General features: G+C 60.0%; 1 protein-coding gene across 3 annotated transcripts; it reads right to left on the reverse strand.

The window, feature by feature from the left end:
* Nucleotides 1-244: 244 nt before the first annotated feature.
* Nucleotides 245-19,419, reverse strand: LOC115505781 (calcium homeostasis endoplasmic reticulum protein). 3 transcript variants are annotated; one of them, XM_030303515.1, is made up of 17 exons: nucleotides 19,281-19,419; nucleotides 18,798-18,971; nucleotides 15,392-15,576; nucleotides 14,121-14,258; nucleotides 13,644-13,795; nucleotides 11,857-12,001; nucleotides 11,653-11,742; nucleotides 9,813-10,071; nucleotides 8,603-8,778; nucleotides 6,444-6,879; nucleotides 4,991-5,229; nucleotides 3,919-4,052; nucleotides 3,227-3,313; nucleotides 2,800-2,943; nucleotides 2,593-2,709; nucleotides 2,018-2,061; nucleotides 245-1,748 (listed from the first exon to the last, which is right to left on the reverse strand). In XM_030303515.1, the coding sequence occupies exons 1-17, from the start codon at nucleotides 19,303-19,305 to the stop codon at nucleotides 1,555-1,557; spliced, it is 2,739 nt and encodes a 912-aa protein (XP_030159375.1). In that variant the 5' UTR covers nucleotides 19,306-19,419; the 3' UTR covers nucleotides 245-1,554. The 3 variants fall into 3 exon arrangements, with proteins under 3 accessions (XP_030159375.1, XP_030159373.1, XP_030159374.1); XM_030303513.1 differs by having other exon boundaries at nucleotides 2,018-2,112; nucleotides 19,281-19,417; XM_030303514.1 differs by having other exon boundaries at nucleotides 2,018-2,112; nucleotides 11,857-11,968; nucleotides 19,281-19,416.
* Nucleotides 19,420-19,899: the final 480 nt, after the last annotated feature.

A 19,899-nucleotide genomic window follows, 5' to 3' on the forward strand; every position in this document is an offset into this window, starting at 1 on the left:
CCCCGCGGAGCGGCTGTGCCGGCCGGGTGCTGGCCGCCCAGTGAGCGGACATAGACGGGAGGGGCCACGGCCCCGTCTGCTAAGCAGGAGCCCGGGCCAGGTGTCCACGCCGGGCACACCCACATGAGGCGCCAGGGCAGCTCCTGACCTGACCGCACGACTCGGACGCAGTCTCTGCATTCCAGGCACGCCTGCTCCCGACTCGGCTGGAGCACACTTCTAACTTGAACACGCAGAGAAAAAGGTCTTTAAAAAAAGTTTTTATTTGAAGGCAAAACAGTAAAATCCACAAGAAATTGTTAACAGCACGTGTTTACGTTTTATCCTGAATCAGACACGTTTGAACAATTCACAGCTACAGGAAACCTAGAACAAAATCAAATATTTTATCACATCAGGTTGAAAAGTTGGAGAGGACTTTGCATCTTATTGAAAAGAATTTTTCAAAAATGTTTCTGTACAAATAAACGGCACCGCACAAGCTGCCCACAGACGCCAAGCGTGGCCTGTCCCACGCCGTCCCCAGCGTCGCCCAGCAGACCCCACTCCCTCCTGGCCTCACCTCCCTCGATGGTGGTGGCTGTGGGGCGGGGGGGGCAGCAAGGGGAATGAGGAGCGGGAGGCACAGCCAGGGGTCTCTCTCCACACCCTGGAGCGGAAGGTCCACGCGAGCGCTGGTGTTGGGTTCCTCTAAGTGGAAAACACAGGCCGAGATGCTAAGGGTACAGACTCTCCGAGGGTGTCATTCTGGGACCTGAAGGTGCCTCAGGTCCGTGTCCTCAGAACCTCCGTTTCTGCAGGTACAGCAAACGGCTGACGTTTGGGGAAAAAATTTCAACGCAAACAACTAAAATAAATGAACTAAGGGCCAGCATGTCTCAGAGGAATCGGGTTGCAAATTCTCACTGGGATCCTCTTAGAGCAACATTCCCTTCTCCAAAACTAAAGAACTGGAGTAAAAACGAGAAGAACCCTGTGTAACTTTGCAAATCAAAAAGGGTTTGTTTTTCTGTTTGGAACCAGCGCCTGGCCTGAGCTTCCCCATCCACCGCACGTCGGCGGGGCACAGGCGAGGCACAGGCAGGCAGGGCCGGCTGGCCCCACACCCGCTCCCAGGCTGCCAGGCCGCTCGCCCAGGGCCTCTCCTCCACACGCTCCTACTGGTTTAAGCAGAAGCTCAGATCTGCCCGAGGGGAGAGGTGCGAAACAGCCGTGCCTTAAGATGTCAGGGATTCTCATCCAGGGGTGGAGGGTCTCGTGTTTCTCACTTCGCCGTCAAGGGAAGCAGGCTCTGGCCGCGCGGGCCCGGGCATCTCCTGGCGGGGTCGTGCTTCTACGTTAGAGCGGTTTGCAGGCGGGGCCCGGGGCCTTCCAAGCTATCGAGCATGGCGCTCGTCACTAGGCAGGCTGTGGCCTTCCTTCTCTTCTGCCGCTCCCCAGAGATGGAGGCTGTGTGAGAACTGATCTGTCCCTACCATCTGTCACTGCCAGTAAGCCAGGAAGGTCCCGGTGGCCAACGCGGTGGCCGAGGCGTGGCTCCCGCCCGCAGAGCGCCTACTTGCACTCGTCCCTGGCCTTCATGCGGGCGATGAAGGAGTAGCTCTTGTTCCTGCGGTAGTTCTCGTAGGGGTCGTCCAGGGCCACGCCCACACCCTTGTACTGGTCCCACTTGTCCCGGACGTCCCCCCCCTTGATGGGGTCCTGGATCCCTTGCTCTTTCACGCCGAGGCCACCAGATCCACTCCAGCCTTAAGAAGAAAGGGGGGAGGGCGGTTATAACCCACGAAAGCCGAAATTTGGCACATTTATGTGTGAAGTGAAACAGGACTCCGTGTGCAGAGCTGAATGATGTGCACGTGTGTGGTCAGCAAGCGTGTAACTGATGAGGTAAGAAAGAATGGCCAGCAAAAACCGCAGGCTCGCCCTCTGTAGAAGTTCTGGCAGAGAGCCGGAACCTTCTCTGGCTCCCCAGCCCCAAAGGCCCAGAGCGGGTGGTGGTTCTTCCCAGGAACCTTACCCATTTTCACCAGCATCTGATGTCCTTTGTTTTCTTCCCCGAGCCTTGAATCAGGAATAGGAGGTGCTGAATTAGAACCCAGACCAGCCGAGGAACTAAAATTAAGACAGGTTACGTTTTTTAAAAACGAGCGGATACATTTATTGGAATGAAAACTCTTAGATTACAGCGTGTGGCGTACGTGAAGGTTCACCAGTTAGGAGGACACACACACACATCCTGGGTCTCTATCATTCTTCTTTGTCATCTTCGCCAGCCAGGTAGGGGAGCTCCCTAAGATGGCCCCTGCCCCACGGCGAGCGGTGAGGGCAGGTCACACGGAACCCCCAGAAGGGTCAGACACAGCCCAGGCGCCACCTCAGGCTTTACAGCGTTACCACAAAAAAGGCAAGAGCATGGTGTGAGGCGAGGCGGTGCCACTGTCACCGCGCTAGAACTCGGGGTCCCCGAGGTGCCACCTCAGCACGGGCCACCGGGAGCACGTCTTCTAGCGACAGGTTTCAACATTCACAGCAAAGCATCAGAGGGTTCCAGCGCTACCAGCGGCCACTGGACAGTTAAGACAGAAATCTTACGGCGGGGTGGGGCTCCTGGACCGCGACCGGCGTCTCCGTCCCGGGGAGTAGGACTTGGAGCGGGAGCGGGACCGTGAGCGGGAGCGGCTCCGGGAGGAGCGAGACCGGCTGCGGCTCCTGCAGGGAGGACAGGGCGGGCGGTCGGCGGGGGCCACGGGCCACGGGCGCCACGGAGGGGCCTCGGTCCGCGGGCGGCACCCTGCCTACCTGGAGCGGGAGCGGGAATAGGAGCGGGAGCAGGAGCGAGATCTGGACCTGGAGTACGAGCCCGAGGACTTGGACGACCTTGAGTTGGAGCGGGAGGAAGAGCGCCCTCGGCTCTTGGATCTGCTCCGAGACCGTGAGGGTCCACTGCAGGGAGAGAGCTGGTGAGCGGCGCCCCTGGCTTTCGGGAAGACCCCGGGCAAACTTCTGGTGCTGGCGTCTCAGGTTTAACTTGGGCCTCGCGTGAAAAAACCCCCAGGCCCGGGCAGGGGCCGGACTGACCTCCCTCTGCCCTCTGCCCCCTGCCCCCTGCCAGGGGGAGACGGGCCAGCCTGGGGCGGGATGTGACAGCGCGTCTGCCCGGCACAGGCAGGGCCCCGCTGTAGTTTGGGGAGGCGGGTGGACCGTGAGCGGGCCCCCGTGCGCTCACCTGTTCCGCTTTTCCTGGCCCTTCCTCCGCCGCGCCCGCATCTTTGCTCGAAAGAACTCATAGAGGCCATTCTGCTCCCAGCCTTCGCTGTAAGACACAGACCTTCCCGTGTGACTCCGTGCGCCTCCCTCCCGCACCCAACTGGGGAAAGTTCACGTCCGGGTGTGCGGCCCTCCCTTCCCTCGTTCATTCGGACACTGAGCAGGGTCCCTCACCCAGGTGAGCAGAGGCCGCCCTTCTTCGCACGGGGAAGCGGGCCGAGAGGCCGGGCCTCCCACTGGGAAGCAGTCAGGCTGGGCTGCACGCCCGGCTCCCATGCCTTTTCCACATCAGCGTTTCCCCAAACAGCTCAAACGGCTGTTAGGGCCTACGATGTTCCTAACGGGGAACCTGGAGCTCTGACTCCCAGATGACAGGCCTGTGGCCCTGCAAAGGGCAGGCCATGAACTGTGAGATCATGAACTGACCCGAAATCAAGAGTCGGACGCCCAAACGACCGAGCCGAGCCACCCAGGCGCCCCTACGCCTAGCGTTGTATAGGCCACCACTTTCCTCACCTGGACCTCACACTACCCTGGGCAGAAGGCATGGAGTCTTTCCCATAAACTAAACTCGGGAGAGTCAGGCCAGGAGAGGGGACAGGGCCACCCTCCCATCACCAGCTGCATCCCCAGTCTCCCCGAGCCCCGTACCTGTTCCTGGGCCTGTCGTGGGACGGAGGGCTGTAAAAGGCCTCCACAGCCGCCAGCAGCCTCTCGCTGGGCGGCATGGGAGGTGGGAGGCGGATGTCTTTTGGGTCCAAAGGCTTGTACTCATGGTCTTCCAGCTGCAGTGAAGAACACAGGTGTCACGCACGCCAGCCGGAACCCCCATCAGGCCCACCCAGGGGCCTGGTCTGATGAGGGTTACCCCGGGCACGAGTGTTCCTCATCCTGTCCTCCTTGAGAAATCCCACTAGGGCTGCGGCCACACCAGTCATCCGATCCCTCAATGAGGCGGTTGAGGACTTTTTGGAGACCAATAAAGGCCAGAGTTCTCCCTCCAGAAAACACGTGAGACACAATCTCCAAGGTGAGATGATGGAAAGGCCCCTTGGTTCACCCACAGACATGATGCAGATCGCAGATACGGCCAGACTTCTGCCCTGTGCCCCCAGCTCCTACCCCAGGGCCCCCTCCCGGGTCAGAGCAGCATCAGCCCGAGCCAGGGAACCCCCTCGCCAGAAACCAGGGCAGTCTGCCGCCCCCTTGCCGCCCTGGCGCAGCCCTTCTCGACTGCCAGTCTGACGGGGCCTCTCAGCGCATCTCTTGAGCGGTTCGCAGCCCGACCTTGCTCCCCTTGCCCCCCACCCCCACCCCCAGCGCTGCCCCTCCCTGGATTTCCTGCGGGCCCAGTTCAGAGGCCACACCTTCCTGAGAAATCCCTCTGCCGTCAGCCACTGGACAAAGTGGCTTCCCAGGGCCAGGGTCAAGAGGGCTGCACCTCACACCCAGCCTGGCCCGCTGCTCATGGCCACAGAACTTGGGGCACCGGGAGGGAAACGTGGAGGGGGCAGAGGAGACACGGGCCTTGCTCATTCTTGCCCCAGGGATTCAAGTCCAGGTAGAGGCGTTGGCTTGGACACATTCCCACTGACCGCTCAGGCTGGCCGGGCGTAGGGAACCAGAGGGAAGGGGCCCCGGGCGGCAGCATTTGTAGCCTGTGGGGAAGCAGCTCCCACTACTCCTCACATGCGCGAGCAGGTGCTTGCCATGGTGACCTTACCTTCACGAGGGGCGCCATCAGCCCGGCAGGCAGATCGAAGTAGGGCACGTTGGGGACCAGGCTAGGGTCATCATGGTTGATGTGGGGAGGGCCCTGTCGCCGCATGTGGGGGGGCTGCCCATTGAAGCCGTGGGGAGGAGGGCCGAAGTCGGGGTGCTGGGGCCCACCCCAGGGTGGGTGCTCGTTGATCCCAGGATGAGGCATGCGGTGGCCAGGGTGGTGGTGAGGGGGTCCCATCTCTGCAAAACAGAAACTCCTCTCAGGCCCGCTGGGGGTCGTGATCTGGGTGGCGCTGACAGCACAACTGAGATCTACAAGGTGATGAGCGCCCGCGGAAGGGGGTCCAGTGACGGGCAAAGATGCCAACACCTGCTCGTGGGCAGCCCTGCCCAGCACCTTCTCTCCAGCTGCTTCTCACTATCTGGGGTGTTGCAGCCAGGTGGGGAGGATCTGGGTTCAGGGGGCCCAGTCCTGCACCCACACCAACACCCGTGGGCTCAAGGCAAAAACAGGGAACCATAAGGGAAATCACGACATTGTAGCAACATTATGGGCTGAATTGTGCCTCCCCACCCCAGTACCCCAGGATATGACTGTTATTTGGAGACAGGGTATTTAAAAAGGTAACTTTCAGCGAGGTCCCACAGGCAGGCCAACACGACCAGCGTCCTGACAAGGCGAGTGGGACACAGGTACACACAGAAGGAGGCCGGTGTGAAGACGGGGAGAAGACCCCCTACTCTCACAGCCCCCAGAGCGGGGGGTGGGAGGGGGCAAGACACCCTGTGCTTTGGTACAGCCCTGGGGAAACCTGTACTGGCCATCAATGTGCTCAGTGGTCCCAACTGAGTTTAGGGTCAAGAATGAATTTTAAAACAAACATAGAAGCAGTGACAGAGTAGAAATCATTTTTTAAAAAGAGAAATTTAACTAAAGATTCTTTCCAAAAAAAAAAAAAAAATTGGCAACGAACTAGAAAAGCTGGTGAAAACAGCCAGACAAGGAACCGGGAAGGGGCACCACGTGCCCACTGTGAGGCTTGGGAGCCACTTTGCTTCCACAAACCCCCACATCCTTCCTCATGTGCAGGACAGACAGATGCAGCACCCTCTTCCCAGGCTGTGTGGGAAACAGGAGCAGGACTTCCCACCCTGCCAGCCAGCCGGCTGTGTGCCACATGCCTCCACCAGGGCCGCCAGCCTCTGCGTCTCCCCACCTTCCCAAGGGCCTGGCCTGGGCTGGGCTTCCACAACATCCCGTGACCTTCTGCTTGTCACCTTGACTCAGGGGATGCGCCAGGTCCCACAGCAACGACCCCGAGCTGCGCCATGAGCCCGCTCAGGAGGGCGATCCGTGAGGCGCCTCCTCTGAGCAGGGGACGGGAATGAGGGGCAGGAGGGAGGGCGTGTACGGGGCCGAGGACAGTCCCCACGGAGGGCGCCTTCGCACTCACCGGCGGGGAAGTCCCCCTGGGGGTAGTCGAAGCGGTGGGGGTAGGGCGGCCGCTCGAAGGGGTGCCGCGGGGGAAAGTCGTCCTGCATGAAGCGAGGTGGGAAGCGGTTGAAGTTGTGGGGGTGCGGCGGCTGGTTGAACTGTGGGTGCTGCTGGTGGGGCGGGAAGGGTCCCCGGAAGTGGGGCGGCCGCTGCATGCGGAAGGGCGGCTCGCGCTGGCCTCCGCCCCATGGAGGCTGCTCGTGCTGGCTGTTCCAGGGGCCCTCGAACTGGCTGTTCCAGTTGGGGTCGGGCTGGCTGTTCCAGGGCGCGTCCCGCTGGCCGTTCCAGCCGGGGTCCCCACGCTGCTCGCCCCACATGCCCTCATGGCTGTTGTTCCAGGGTGGGCAGTGGGGCGGCCCGCCCTGGTGGTGCGGGTAGGGGGGCTGCTCGGGAGGCTGCAAGGCAAAGGGCGGACGTGAGCCCCCCACGAGGCCGGGCCGGCACCGGCCAACCGCTCTGCGGCACTGGTCTCCGCCCATGGAGGCGGCCCGGCCCCGACCTGGTGCCACCTCCTTCCCTCTGCCGCGCGGCGGACGCCGTGCTGCCTGGGCGCACCCTGGGCTCACACTCCCAATGCTGCCCCCGCGTCTCAGCGGTGGGGGCTCCCTGTACCCGCATCCAGGCCGGGCAGGCCCCGGGGCCGCACGACCACCAGACACAGAAGCCGGCGGACGCCCTCTTGTTCCCCCGCCCCTGGGTGCTTGCAGAGCAGCTGGGCCCAGGGACGCGTGGCGGCGGATGCCTGCTCTGATGACACTCCCTTCCTTGTCACTTCCCCTCTGCCCTGCACGGTCCTCTGGGCCCCCTCCCGTACGAACTCAAATCCTGTCTCAGGGTCTGCTCCCGAGGGCCCGTTCCAGGAAGTGTCTTCCTGCAGGGGGAAGAGAACATGAGCTCTGGATCTCACCCAACTGCTGCTGTGAGGCCGAAAACGGGGCTTCTAACCCCAAACAGGGCCGGGGGGGGGATGTGCCCAGGAGGACGACCAGAGGGGCCATCTCTAGGGTCACAGCTGGGAAGCTCCGCTGACCGCCAGCACAGAGCGGGCCGAGGCTGCACCACACGCTCAGGTCTTTCAAGAAGTCAGAAAGCCAGACTTTAAACGTGGGAATTACTTCAAAATGTGTAAGATACCACGTGGGCAGGCCAGGCCAAGCATGCCTCTGCCTCTGGGCAGACCCTCAGGGAGGTGGCCCTCGTCACGAGCCCATCCGCCAGTCCCCAGCGAGAAGGTGGAGCCTGGAGACACTGAGGGCTTCTGTTTTCCACACCTAACAGAATGGGGACGAGAACTGTTCCCTCAGTAGAGGGCACCCATAAAACGCCCGATGGCACACGGCTCACAGCTGGCACCCAGAGGTGCAAGCCGTCTTTACAGAGATGCCCAATCTTTGGTGAAATTAAATCTCTTGTCCTGAAGCTGGGGTGGGGAATGGGGACGCAAAGCCACAGATACCCCCTCCCCCCGCCGCCCATCAGTCCCGAGCTGACTCCCTCCCACCCCCTCCACAGAGTCCCCTGGCAGGGCTGCATCCATCGGGGGCCGCGGGCCATGCCTAAAAGTTCTGTCTAATCAGATCCAGTGACCAGAGAGCAGGCGGATCTTTCCAGTGTTTCCCAGTCATGCGAAGCTGGATGAGATGACCCCGGCCTAGAAATTCTGACCCCAAGGAACCAGAGGCAATGGGCAGCATCTCTGCCCCAGAAAGCACTGCCAGCCTTCCGTTTCTGACCTTCCTTTTCTATGCAAGCACCACGTTCTTCACAGGGTGACAAAATGTTGGCGCTGTGCTAGCTGAACCAGATAAAGGGGCAGAAACCGTTCACCTGGCTGTACTCAAACCAACCCTATGAAGCTTCCCAGCCCTCAGAGAACACGGGGTCTTGTGCTCCTAAGGCCGGAAGGTAGTAGCAGGGATGGGTGTGAAGAGCTGACTTGCCTTATTCTGCCCCTGCCCCTCAGGAACGTGGGGCTGGTCTCTCTCCCCTACCCGCTCAGCCCCAGGGCTGCACTGCAGAATCTCAGGTTTCCCCAGCAAGCCGGGAAAAGCCCATCGACCCACACAGGACAGCGCCCACCCCCCCCCCACCCCCCCTACCGCAAGTTTGGGAAGATACCTGCTGCTGGCCCCAAGGAGCCACGGGATGAGGCTGGTCAAACCACGGGGGCTTGTTAGGTGGGATCTGATCGTGGGGTCCAGGGCCCCGGGGGCCGGCAGCGGCAGGATCCTGGACTCCCCCGGAGGCGTCGTACTCAGAGGAGCCAGGCATCTGGATGGGAGGCTTGCTGTCATCTAGAGCCAGGCAGGAAGGTGGTTAGCAAGGACAACAGTCAGCAGGAGGCGCCGCCCGAAAAGATGTTCAGCAACCACTGCGGGAACAACCCAGGCGGGGCCTTTACCTCTCACTAAACCCCTGCTGTGTGACCCCACTGGAAAGCGATCGCCTACAGGACGGCAGGGAGGAGCGGGGGAACTGACCTCACACACGACATACCACTTCCTCTGAAAGCCTCCCAACACCTTAACTTCTGCCCCATCTCTCGTTTGCTCAAAAATTCCCACTACTGGGGCGCCTGGGTGGCGCAGTCGGTTAAGCGTCCGACTTCAGCCAGGTCACGATCTCGCGGTCCGTGAGTTCGAGCCCCGCGTCGGGCTCTGGGCTGATGGCTCAGAACCTGGAGCCTGCTTCCGATTCTGTGTCTCCCTCTCTCTCTGCCCCTCCCCCGTTCATGCTCTGTCTCTCTCTGTCCCAAAAAATAAATAAATGTTGAAAAAAAAAAAAAAAATTTAAAAAAAAAAAAAATTCCCACTACTAATTTTTATTAAATGCCCTTTCTACATCTTGTTGAAAGATCGTTCTTTCCCAGCTCATCTGTTATCTCATGAGACTTTTTACGTGTCGAACCATCCTTCCGCATTCCTGGGGCAAACCCTATTTGACCGTGATGTGCCTTTAAATACTTTGCTGGATTTCAGGTGGTAAGTAGTTCTGCATTTGTATTCAGAAGTGACGTTGCAGGACCTTTATCGTTCTTTCTCTTTGTCCGTCTGACGTAAAAGTTATTCTGGTCTCAAAAAACGATCTGGGCAGCTTTCCTCTCTCTGCATTCTCTGGGGTAGTTCGTACAGGAAAGGAATCCTCTGATTTGTAAGGGTTTGGTCATATTCACCTGTGAAATCTCCGGGCCTAGTGTTTGGAAACAGGTTAGAATCTGGCCCTGGGACTGGGCCCGGTTTGGGGCCCACGGAACCGGAGTCCTTCTCTGCGGGAGAAGGCTGCCTTCCTGAAGCTGCCTCCCAGGGTGGGTGCTGAGGGGGCCCCGTACCAGGCTGCGTGGTTGGCGGGATGGCAGGGGCGGGTGTGGGGGCCGGAGGCGGGGCAGGCGGCGGCGGGGTGGCCTTGACTTCAGCTTCCATCTGTGGCATTTGGATCTGCTGCTGCTGCTGCTGCTGCTGCTGTTGCTGCTGCTGCTGGGCCAGGCTGTTGACAAACTCCTCGTGCTGCGTCTTGAGGGTCTGGATCTGCTGCTGGAAAGCTAGCTGCACCGGCTGGACCACCGAGGAGTACTCGTTGATGAGTGTCGCCTGGCAGAGAGAGAGGAGAGCAGCCTCAGGGCTCGCTGCCTCAGCCCAAACCTTCTGGAGCAAACCCTGGAAAGCCCCTGGAATCTGGGACAGTGCCTTGGGCAGTGAGGCCCAGGAGCCCGGAGCAGGCAGGCAGGTGACTGTCACATAATAGTCTCGACAAGCACAGAGCCTTTGAATCTAGCCAAAAACCGGTGACGAGAATGTTCGTTGCAGTCAAGTAAATCCCTAGTAAAGGGAACGAGCCTCGACAGCCATGTCCTTGACTGTCACACAATTGTTAAAAACTCAACACTGAGGGGCCCCTGGGTGGCTCAGTCAGTTAAGCAGCCAACTCTTGATTTCAGCTCAGGTCATGGTCTTACAGATTTGTGGGTTTGAGCCCTGTGTCGGGCTCTGCACTAAGAGCCTGTGATTCTTGCTCTCCTCTCTGCCCCTTTCCAGCTCGCACTCTGTCTCTCTCAAAATAAACTAAAAACAAAACAACACAAAGCAAAAAACCAAAAAACAAACAAACAACAAAAAACCCACAAACACTGACAAAATTCTAGGTTATGGTCCTTACTCGCTACACAGCTCTGAGCAAGTCACAACCTCCCTGAACCTCAATTTCCTCATCTGTCAAATGTAACGGTAATGGGACATACCTCCAAGGATTTGAGGGAGAACTCAGTGAAATAACACATGCAAAGAGACTAGGGCAGCACCGTGAACATGAGCTGTTGTCACCAACTCAGCAGAAAAAAAGCAGTTAACGTCACCGACCGGGTGTTTTATTTCACGACAACAAAAAACGGGAAAGTGTTTTTAAAAGTACACCACGCACTTGCTCCTCCTGCCTCTCTGAGCATGAAAGATTCTCCCCTGTGGGGAGGTGGCATTCAAGACCATCAAGAGGACACAGCCAACACAGCTTCTGACACTCCCACCAGATCTCTGCAGAAAAACGCTACCTTTCGGCCCGAGGAAAGGGGTAGGACCTCTGCTTTTTCTTCTAGCAGCTGTGGATGTGGCAGCGATGCCAGTGCCACAATAGAGGTGACCAAGGACACCCGGCTGGTCCTCCCCTCCTGGCCCCGCACCCCTGTCCTCAGAGAGGAGGCAGACATGCACGTACGGGGCACGACCACGACGGCTAAGACTGCCTTGAGGCTTTTTGACGCTTCCGTTGTGCGGAAGCCAGCCCGGAGGACCGGCGCCAACAGGCCAGAGACTGCCAACAGCAGGGCCTGAAAGGGGCAGCCCGGTCGCCAGAGCACCAGGGAAAAGGCAGGCGGGCTCAGCGGGCAGGGGCTCCCTGGCTACTGTGGACAGGGCGGGAGCCCCCACAGGCTGCCGTTCAGAGCCTGGCCTCCCACTGCTCACCACCGCCCCGGACACACGTGCAGGAGCCCAGTTTGGAAGATGCCACCCAGCCTCTGAAATCCCCACCCCACCCCACCAGCCGTTCCTGGCCCAGGCGGGGGCTGCGGTCCCCTCGACTTGTGGCAACATGCTGGGGTCGCAGACGCCCCACCCTCCGGGCCCTGGGGGGGATCCGCACCGGTCCTGGGGAGCGGCGCGGGTGGAGGTGGCGCCCACCTGGTACTGGCCGAGCCCCAGGGCTGGGCTCTGTAGCTGCTGGATGATGGAGTCGTCAAAGTAGCCGTTCTTCTCCCAGAGCTGCAGAAGCTGGACGTGGGGGGAGGAGGGAGAGGCCGCGTCAGAAGAAAATTCAGCACCATCACCCCCTCTCCCCCCGCCCCCCAGCCCTCTCCCCCTGCCTCTCCCGGCTGCCCCGCGTACCCGGGCGATCTTCTGCTGCTTGTCCTCCTCCACGGCCAAGAAGCTGGTGCAGTAGATGGGCACCACGACTTTCTGCAGGGCGGCCAGCAGCTCCCTGGCCTGCTTGCGCTGGCTGTGAGGGAGAGACCTTCCGCGCGTCAGGGCCCTGGGGCGGGACCCGGCCACGCGCCCGTTACCATTGCGGCTCCAGCCACAGCACCCTCTGCCTTCTCGGGACACGGGCCCCCAACCCGGCCGGGACGAGGGCTGGGCTCCCCACAAGACCTATGCTGGCATCTGGGCCCAAGTGACAGACGGACAGCAATGGGAGGAGGGAAAGAACAGCCTGGGGACCTTCAGGGCGAGGCCTGTCACCCTGGTCTCCTGATCAGTAAGACAACCCTTTCCCCCCGGTGATGGACACAAGGCCTGTAGGAACCCCAGCTGTCCGTGTGGCCTCACTCAGCCCTGTCCCCCCCTATGCACAAGGAGACCTTGGCTCGAGCTCCGCATCTCAGGAGGCAGAGGGAGCGTGCTGGCCATGCCAGACGGCCCGTCCTCACAACTTCCTAGGGGGCACTCTGTGTACATGGGTGTGGAGGCCCCTGTGGCTGTGCAGTTAGGTGGCAGAACCCGGTGGTACACGTTGCCTCCTGGAGGAGGATGCAGGGCAGAAGACGAGCAGCCCAAGGCCCTCCCAGCACCTAGCTCACCAGAGGGTGCTCCGAGAGAGCAGGGAGTGCAGCCCTGGGAAGAGGGACAGGGGAGGGGGAAAAGGGGAGGGCAGTCCTGGGAGGAGGACAGGGCACAGCACTAGGCTTCTGGCCAGAGCAGAGCTCAGGAGGAGCATGGCTGGGCAGCTACCAGAAACAGGGCCGTCTCTGCAGAGCTGCCCTGGTCAACACAGTGGCTGGTGAAAGCAGGAGAGCAGAGAAGGTTCTGAGCAGCTGCCTATTTCCCCACAGCATAAAAATAATGGAGGGACGAAGCAGGGAGTGGCCGGGTGGTAACAGAGCCATCTGCCTGGCACAGGAAACAGGGAGCGGAGGGGCGGGGACCCAGACCGCACACTCGCGGCAGGAGATGGGACGAGATGGGGTGAGGGTCGGGAGGGAGGCGGGCAGCTTCTGCTGCTCTCGCGGGAGCCGTCCCCTTCAGCCAGGCCAAGCTCAAAGCCAAACTTGGCAGCCAGTCTTGACGGCTAAGCGCCAGCCTCACCAGTAATCTGTGCTTCTGCTGGTTTCCTCTCCAGGCCTGCTTTGGCTCAAGTGTCTGATTTTTTTTTAAGTTAACCTTTGTCGTAAGGTACCAAAGAGGCTGTGCAGAAGTAAACGCTGGCCTGGCCTCGGGAGGGCTGTGTGTGTGGTGGGGGGTGGGTTTCAGGGCGGTGGGACAGAGGGTAGCAAAGAGGACCCCATGGGAGGGACCTGAAGCAAAGCAGAGTCGGGCAGCAGGGTGACTGAGTGAGCGAGTGCGTGTGTGTGTGTGTGTGTGTGTCAACGAAGAGAAGCGGGCAGCTGACACAGACAGATGCCTAAAGACACCCAGAAGCTGCCCGAGGAAAGTAAGGAGTCAGGGGACGGTGGCCCGGGTGACGTGAAGGGTCTAGGGAAGGGGCCAAGATGTAGGGGATGGTGGGGTGTCCTCCCGACGGAGGGCTCATGGCTCAGACCAATCCTCCTCTGGGGTCTTTGGACACGCGACGCCCACGGTCCCGGGCCAGGCCAAGCTACTGAGTGCAGAACAGCAGCCCAGTAGAGGGCCAGAAGAGGGGGGACAGGCAAGGCGGAGCCTGGCGGGGCCCTCACCAGTGGTGCAGCACGTCGTTGATCAGGTAGATGAGGTGCAGCCGCAACTCGAAGTGTGCCCCGTCGGCTGTGATGCGGTTCCGGAGGTGGCCCGCCATCAGCTCGCAGTGAGGAGGGGACTTGGCGTTGCTAAACATCCAGTTCTTCCCGGCCTGCAACAGCCAGGCCGATGGTGAGCAGGGATGAACTCCCCGCCGGGCCACCACGCGTGCAGGTGCCCAGGAGGCCGAGGGCGGGCCCTGAGGGTGTGGCGTCCAAGCGCTCCGCTGCACACCCAGGCTTCTGCCTGCCTCGTGGCTCCCTCTCCCCGGAAGCAGCACACCTGCCCGCAGGGCTCGAGAGCAGAGACAAGGGGCGGATGGGGTTCCCCCCAGAGCACTGCCACCCTACGCAGGCCGCAGGAGGCTCCCATCTCATCGGGAGCGCCAGATTCTGGGAGCACCCGCCCAACCCTCCCCCCGCCCCCCTCGCACTCACCGAGATGGCATCTTTGGTACACGTGTCGATGATGGGTTGAAGCAGGTTGTCAAACTCATTCATGTCCAGCTGGGTCTCCTCCAGGAGCTTCTGCATCTGCTGCTCCACCGCGTGGGCCACGGCCGCTGTCACCTGCTCCTGGGAGGCCAAGCAGGAGGGAGGCTGAGTGAGGAGGGACCTCAGCCCAGGCTGAGCCGGGCCCATCCACGCCCTGCCCCCAGTATCAGGAGGTCCCGTCCCTCACACCTGAAGCCCGAGACACGCATCTGGGACAATCATGGTCACAGCCATGACCAGGGCAGGCAGGGAGAAGAGAGAACAAGACAAAACGTAGCAAGAGATGATATCTGCCCCCGAGGCGACGGATGGAAAAACGAACACCCAGAGGGGCAGCCAACCAATTCAACAAAAACAGAATGAAAACTGAGCGACCAGTGTGGACAAACAGTCCGAAGACAACATACAGTCACCGGTCAAGGGAAAAGAGAGCAACCACACTAGCAGTCGGGGAAACGGGAGTTAAAATGTGGCGCGGGGTCTCGCACACTAGATTCGTAGACCGCGAAGTGGCTGAGGCCCAGTGCTGCTGTGGGCTGTGCAGTCAGCTCAGGGCTGGCCGAGCCGGGCCACCCAGTCCCGGACGAGCTCTGCATGGGAACCGAGGGGGAGCGTTCTGGAAGGTTTTGTTTTCGGCAAAATGACAGTAGTTTTACATCCTGAATCTGGTAATAAAAACGGAGCTGGCACTTCAGGTGTTTTATTTTTTATTCATCGTTTTTCTGGCAATTCGTCCTGCTGTACTTTGCCAAAAACTCAAACCGTGACAAATCAGGACCAAAGGGTCCTTCCCCATGACAGCCTGGGGTGACCTAGCTGGCAGGAGCTGGGGCCAATGGCACCAGAGGCCACCCGGCCTTCGAGCGCGTGGCCCCACTTGTGGACGTCCACCCCATCACGAAGGGTATCCACGCGTCAAAGAGCTTGTGGAATGACTTCACGAAGAACTGTGTCCCGCGTCAGGGGCCCCGCTAAACACATCCCAAGGGGTGGCAGCCCTGTCTTCAGTGCTGCCACATGGTGGCGGATTCTTCTGATAACCGTTCTTAGTCCCAACACACAGATGCAAACGCTGAGGCCCAGGCTGAGCTCCGCGCTACCTGCCTCAGGACCAAGAGGGGAAGCAGGGAGGGCCCCAGGCCTCCTCGGGACCCCCCCCCCCCAAGGCCAGCAGGGGAGGGAGGGAGAGGGCAGAAGAGGAGCAGGCCCCGTACCTGTCTGAGAGCTAACAGGTGCTGCTCCTGCTGCTGCAGGTTCCACTGGCTCTGCTGGATGAGCTCGTCCATGGATGGGGCTCCCTGGGCCGGCGGGATGGGCGCGGCCGGGGCCAGCGGGGGCTGCGGCAGGGGCGGCAGGGCCGTGGCCGGCTCCAGCTCTGGGGCCTGCTGCTTGCAGATGACTGGTGACAGAGGAGGAAAGGTGGCCCCCATGAGGAGGTGGCCAGGGTCCAAGCGTCCCCGCGGCTGCCCGTTGGGCAGCTCCAAGGCGCAGAGACTTCCCCTCCCTATTCGAGCCGTCCACAAGAGGACCCCCATGCTGCACGGCAGCCCCTCACTCTGAGCCCGGCTCCTCCCGCTCTGCCCTCAACTCGAAGGGCCCTAGTCCTGCCCTCGACCCTAAGGGCCCTCTTCTGTGTGACGTCACCTTGCCCTTCCCTAGCCTGCCATCCGGCCTTGCCCACTGGCCTTCCAGCTGAGACTGAGCCCATCACCCCCCACCCTCTCCACCCCTCACCCAGGCCCCAGCCCAAGTTGCACCCAGATCATAAACAGCCCCACCCCAAGGGGGGGTCTCTCGTTCCCCAGCCTCCTCAGCAGTTTCTGTCTTTAAAAACTTTGTCTCACGCCTCCTCTCAACAACTTTACAGCTGAGGCTCATCTTTAATTCTGCGCCTCCCGTTTATCTCGTTCCATGGCGGTCTGGCTCTGCACCCCCCTCCCGCCAACCCCTGTGGACATCCTTCTTCAGGCCGGCGGCCCGGTCTCAGGTCCCAGTCTCACTTGGCCTGTGTGGCTGCCCCCAGGCCCCGTCGTCTTTCTCTGCCCGACCCTGGGATGCTGGGATGCCTAGTTCCACCCTCTTCTCTGTGCGAGCCCACAGGGGAGCGTGACATGGTAACTTGAGGCTGCAGTTACGTTTGCAAGCCACGGCTCCTACCTCTGTTGTCACCATCCTGTATTCCTTGCACTGTGGATCCGATTACAGACCCAACAGCCCACGGGCTTTGTACAGGCACCTCAAACAGGCACACATGTCCTCTCGCCGCGTGCTCCACCTCTCCAGGGCCCTTCCCAAGCTCCGCGGCTGGCACAGTTAGGCCCACGCCCGAAGCCCAGGAGGTCTGGGCACTCCCCACTCCCTTGCACCCTACACTGACAGGTCACCCGGGTAGTCAAGTCGGAACCTCCTACATCACACTCCAATCTGTGTCCCTGCCGTCACTGCTGTGACTCTGCTGTCACCTGCATCGCCCTTGGAACTGGTCTCCCGAGTCCAGTCCTGCCCTCTACACCTCTTCGCAATACCACAGCCAGAGTGCTGCTGGTGAAAGTGTGGTCCGAGGGTCAGCCCTTGGAGAAACCCGGACCGAATATACAAATGGCCAACGATCATTCTGGCATCTTCATAGCGGCTTGATGGTTCGCAGTTCACCTTGTTGTATTTTGCAAAAGTACACTTTCCACAGCAGGTTGGGTTTTAAAAAAAATGAAAAATAAAATCTAATTCTTCACCAGAGTTTGTGAAGCGCCATTCTAGAACAGTCTTGGGGCTCACTCTTCTCAAACTACCAGGGTGAAAGGCCAGCTACACAGTGGCTAAGCCTGCTCCAGAACACAGTACTGAAATCCTCCAAGATCTCCCCAAAAGGTTCCAGAATTCCTAAGTCCCTGGCAAGCCAGCCCTCCGTCATCTGTACCCTGGCCTCTGTCCACTCCAACAATCCTTCCTTCTCTGCGTTTTAGCCACCCTGAGCTGTTGCTCCCTCCACTCCCAACCCTCCCTAAGGCTCTTTCCTTTGCCTAAACACTGCTCTCCTCTGTTTCCATCTGACTAACTCTGACATCCTCTTTAATCTCAGCAGAGATGTCGTTACCAGCAGAAGACATTTCCTGAGCCAACCTCCCCTGTTAGAAGCACCCCATCCTTCCCCCCCGTTATAATGCCAAGTCCCAAGCAGCCCCCAATTTCTGACAGTCCAGGGAGGGAGTGGGCTCCCTTGCAGGGAAAACAGCACCTCACCTCATGGTCACTTGGGCCAAAGCACTGTCCTCCTCTGCCTGGTTATGACACCCTCATAAATATCCAACTGGGGCCCTAATTCATGGATTCTACCCCTTAACCCTACTTGCCCCCATGCCCACTCCCTCTGACCCAACCTGCTGACCTAATTCAGACCTTACCATCAAATGCCCTGTTCCGTCACGTGCAGACCTCACTGGTCCCAGCCTCCATTCATGCTCCCTCCACCCTGTCCTCCACACTGGCCCCACAAACCTGACCCACCTCTCCCTTCTTTCAAACACTCTCGTGGCTTTCCACTGCCTGTAGCAGCTGTTTTCAAGGTGACGTGCTGGGGCTGATGAATGGTTGCTCCAAAACACTTAAGTGCGTACAACAATTTGCCTACAATTGCAGGCAAACCCCCACCTACACCTCAAACCTAACTCCTAACTGGCACCAAATGAACTACTGGAATGAGGGAGAAAATCCAAACTTTCCCCTGGTATTTATCACTCCAGCTCAAACCCTTCCCTCCTCTACACACGTTCTAGGCTCTAGCCATGGTGGGCTTCTCACAGTACTCTTATGGCTCCCTAAACACACCGTGTTTATTCAAGCCAACGCACATTTGCTGTTTCTTACCAACTTTTTATTGAACACCTACTACCTACCACGTATTATATAACACAACGACCCAAACAAGGTCTGGTTGGCTTCAGGAAACCTATAGTCTTAGGAAATATACACCTTTCGATGCCTACCACTTGGCAACCCCCTACTTATTCATTTAATGTCATCTACAAGCTTGAAATGTGATACTAAACAAGACAGATGTGGGCTCTTACCACGTGGTGACTATTATTCAAAGGCCATTCTAAACCCATCTTAAACTCTTTGAGGGCAGGGCTGGAAGCCTGATACACAACTCAGTGAACATAAATAAATGGCAAATATCTGCCAAGAACTAAAACGCAAAGAACAAGTCTTTTAGATCTGGACTGCAAACACCTGAAATGCACAAAAATCTTGCTAGACCCAAGAGTCCCACAAAGGGTTCTGGACACCTGCCACTAGGGTCCCAGTCCAGCCTCTATCACTTCCGCTCTGGGAAACACTGAAGCGGCCACTCTACTTCTGCTGACCTAAGTCATCACATCTGCAAAACAATACAGAAATCCCTGATCCGGAGCCCAGGAAGAGGATCAATAACCTCGTTCTCTATTACACTCGGACCCGGCAGCCGCTCGGGGCAGGGCCCTGGGATCGTGAAGGCCGAGCTGCCCCATTTTCGGAGACTGAGCATGCGGCCGAAAGAAGGCGGTTTGTGGCAGAGCACGAACTGGAGTCGGAGAAAGGAATCGCTTGGAAGGGGTGGCCTGAGAGCTGGAGAGAACTCACGCTGCTGCTGCTCCAGCGCCAACTTGCACTTGTAGTAACTGTAGAACTCGCCTCCGAACAGAAACGAGAATTTCGGGTTGTCCTTCTGCTTTTCCATCGTCATCTTCTCAAACTCGGGCCCGTTGCGAGCCACGAACTGGGCCAGCTTGTCGATGACATTTCGAAGCTCCTGGTCTGGAGGACGGAGAAAAGGCCACGCGGGGCGTCAGGGAGGACCGCCCAAATCCGGGAGCCCTGGCGTCCCAGCCCCCGTCCGCCGGGCCGGGGTCCCTGGGGCTGGGCCCCGGAGAGGCCGCCCTTGTACGGGTCCCGATAGAGGCCACACGCGCGCCGGGGATGCGGGGACCCGCGGGAGAGGCCGCAGGCGAACCCGGGAGGCCGAGCCCCGCCCCCTCCTAGGCCCGGAAACCCCGGAAGGCGGGGCGGGCCAAGAAGGGATTCCGGGGAGAGAGAAACGGTCCCCGAGCCGAGGCTGGGCCTCACCGTCGGGCGGCAGGGGCATCTCCATGGCTCCGGCCGCAAGGAACGTCCTCCGGCGCCTCACGATCGCCCACCAGCCCCGTCTGCGGAAGCCGGCCGGAAGTGGCGCGAGGGAGCCGTTTACGGCTGGTCTCGCGGGCGGCTTCCGCCCTCCACTTACGGCCGTCGCCGGGAAACCGCGGAAGGGAGGGCAGAAGGCGGGCGGGAAGAAGCCGCGCGATACTGGTCGCTAGTGATGCGCACGCGCAGGGGCCTTCCCGCGCTTGCGCGGAGTGGGCCGCTGTCGCGCTCCGCCCCGGAACGTGGGGAAAGGCGCGGACTACCGTTAGCCGCCGCCGCGGCGTTCTCCCGAGCCGGCGTCGCAGCTGGAGGGCCTGGCAGGTTGCGTGCTCCGCTGGACAGCTGCCTGGGGAGTCCCTGCGCCGGTCAAAGCCTGTGTTTCCTCCTCGCGAGGCTGAGGTGAGAAGACTACGAGGTGAGGTGCGTCCGGGAGGCTCCCGGGCCGTGACGCCGGTCACATCTTCCCAGGCGTTAGAACCGGGAGGCGACGGGCTTGGCGGGGATGGAACTGGGCTTGTTGAACTTCACAAGATCCTTCCGCTCAGTTTCTTTCGCTCCACCC

Source organism: Lynx canadensis, chromosome A2 (genome assembly GCF_007474595.2).
Source record: "Lynx canadensis isolate LIC74 chromosome A2, mLynCan4.pri.v2, whole genome shotgun sequence".
NCBI lineage: Eukaryota > Metazoa > Chordata > Mammalia > Carnivora > Felidae > Lynx > Lynx canadensis.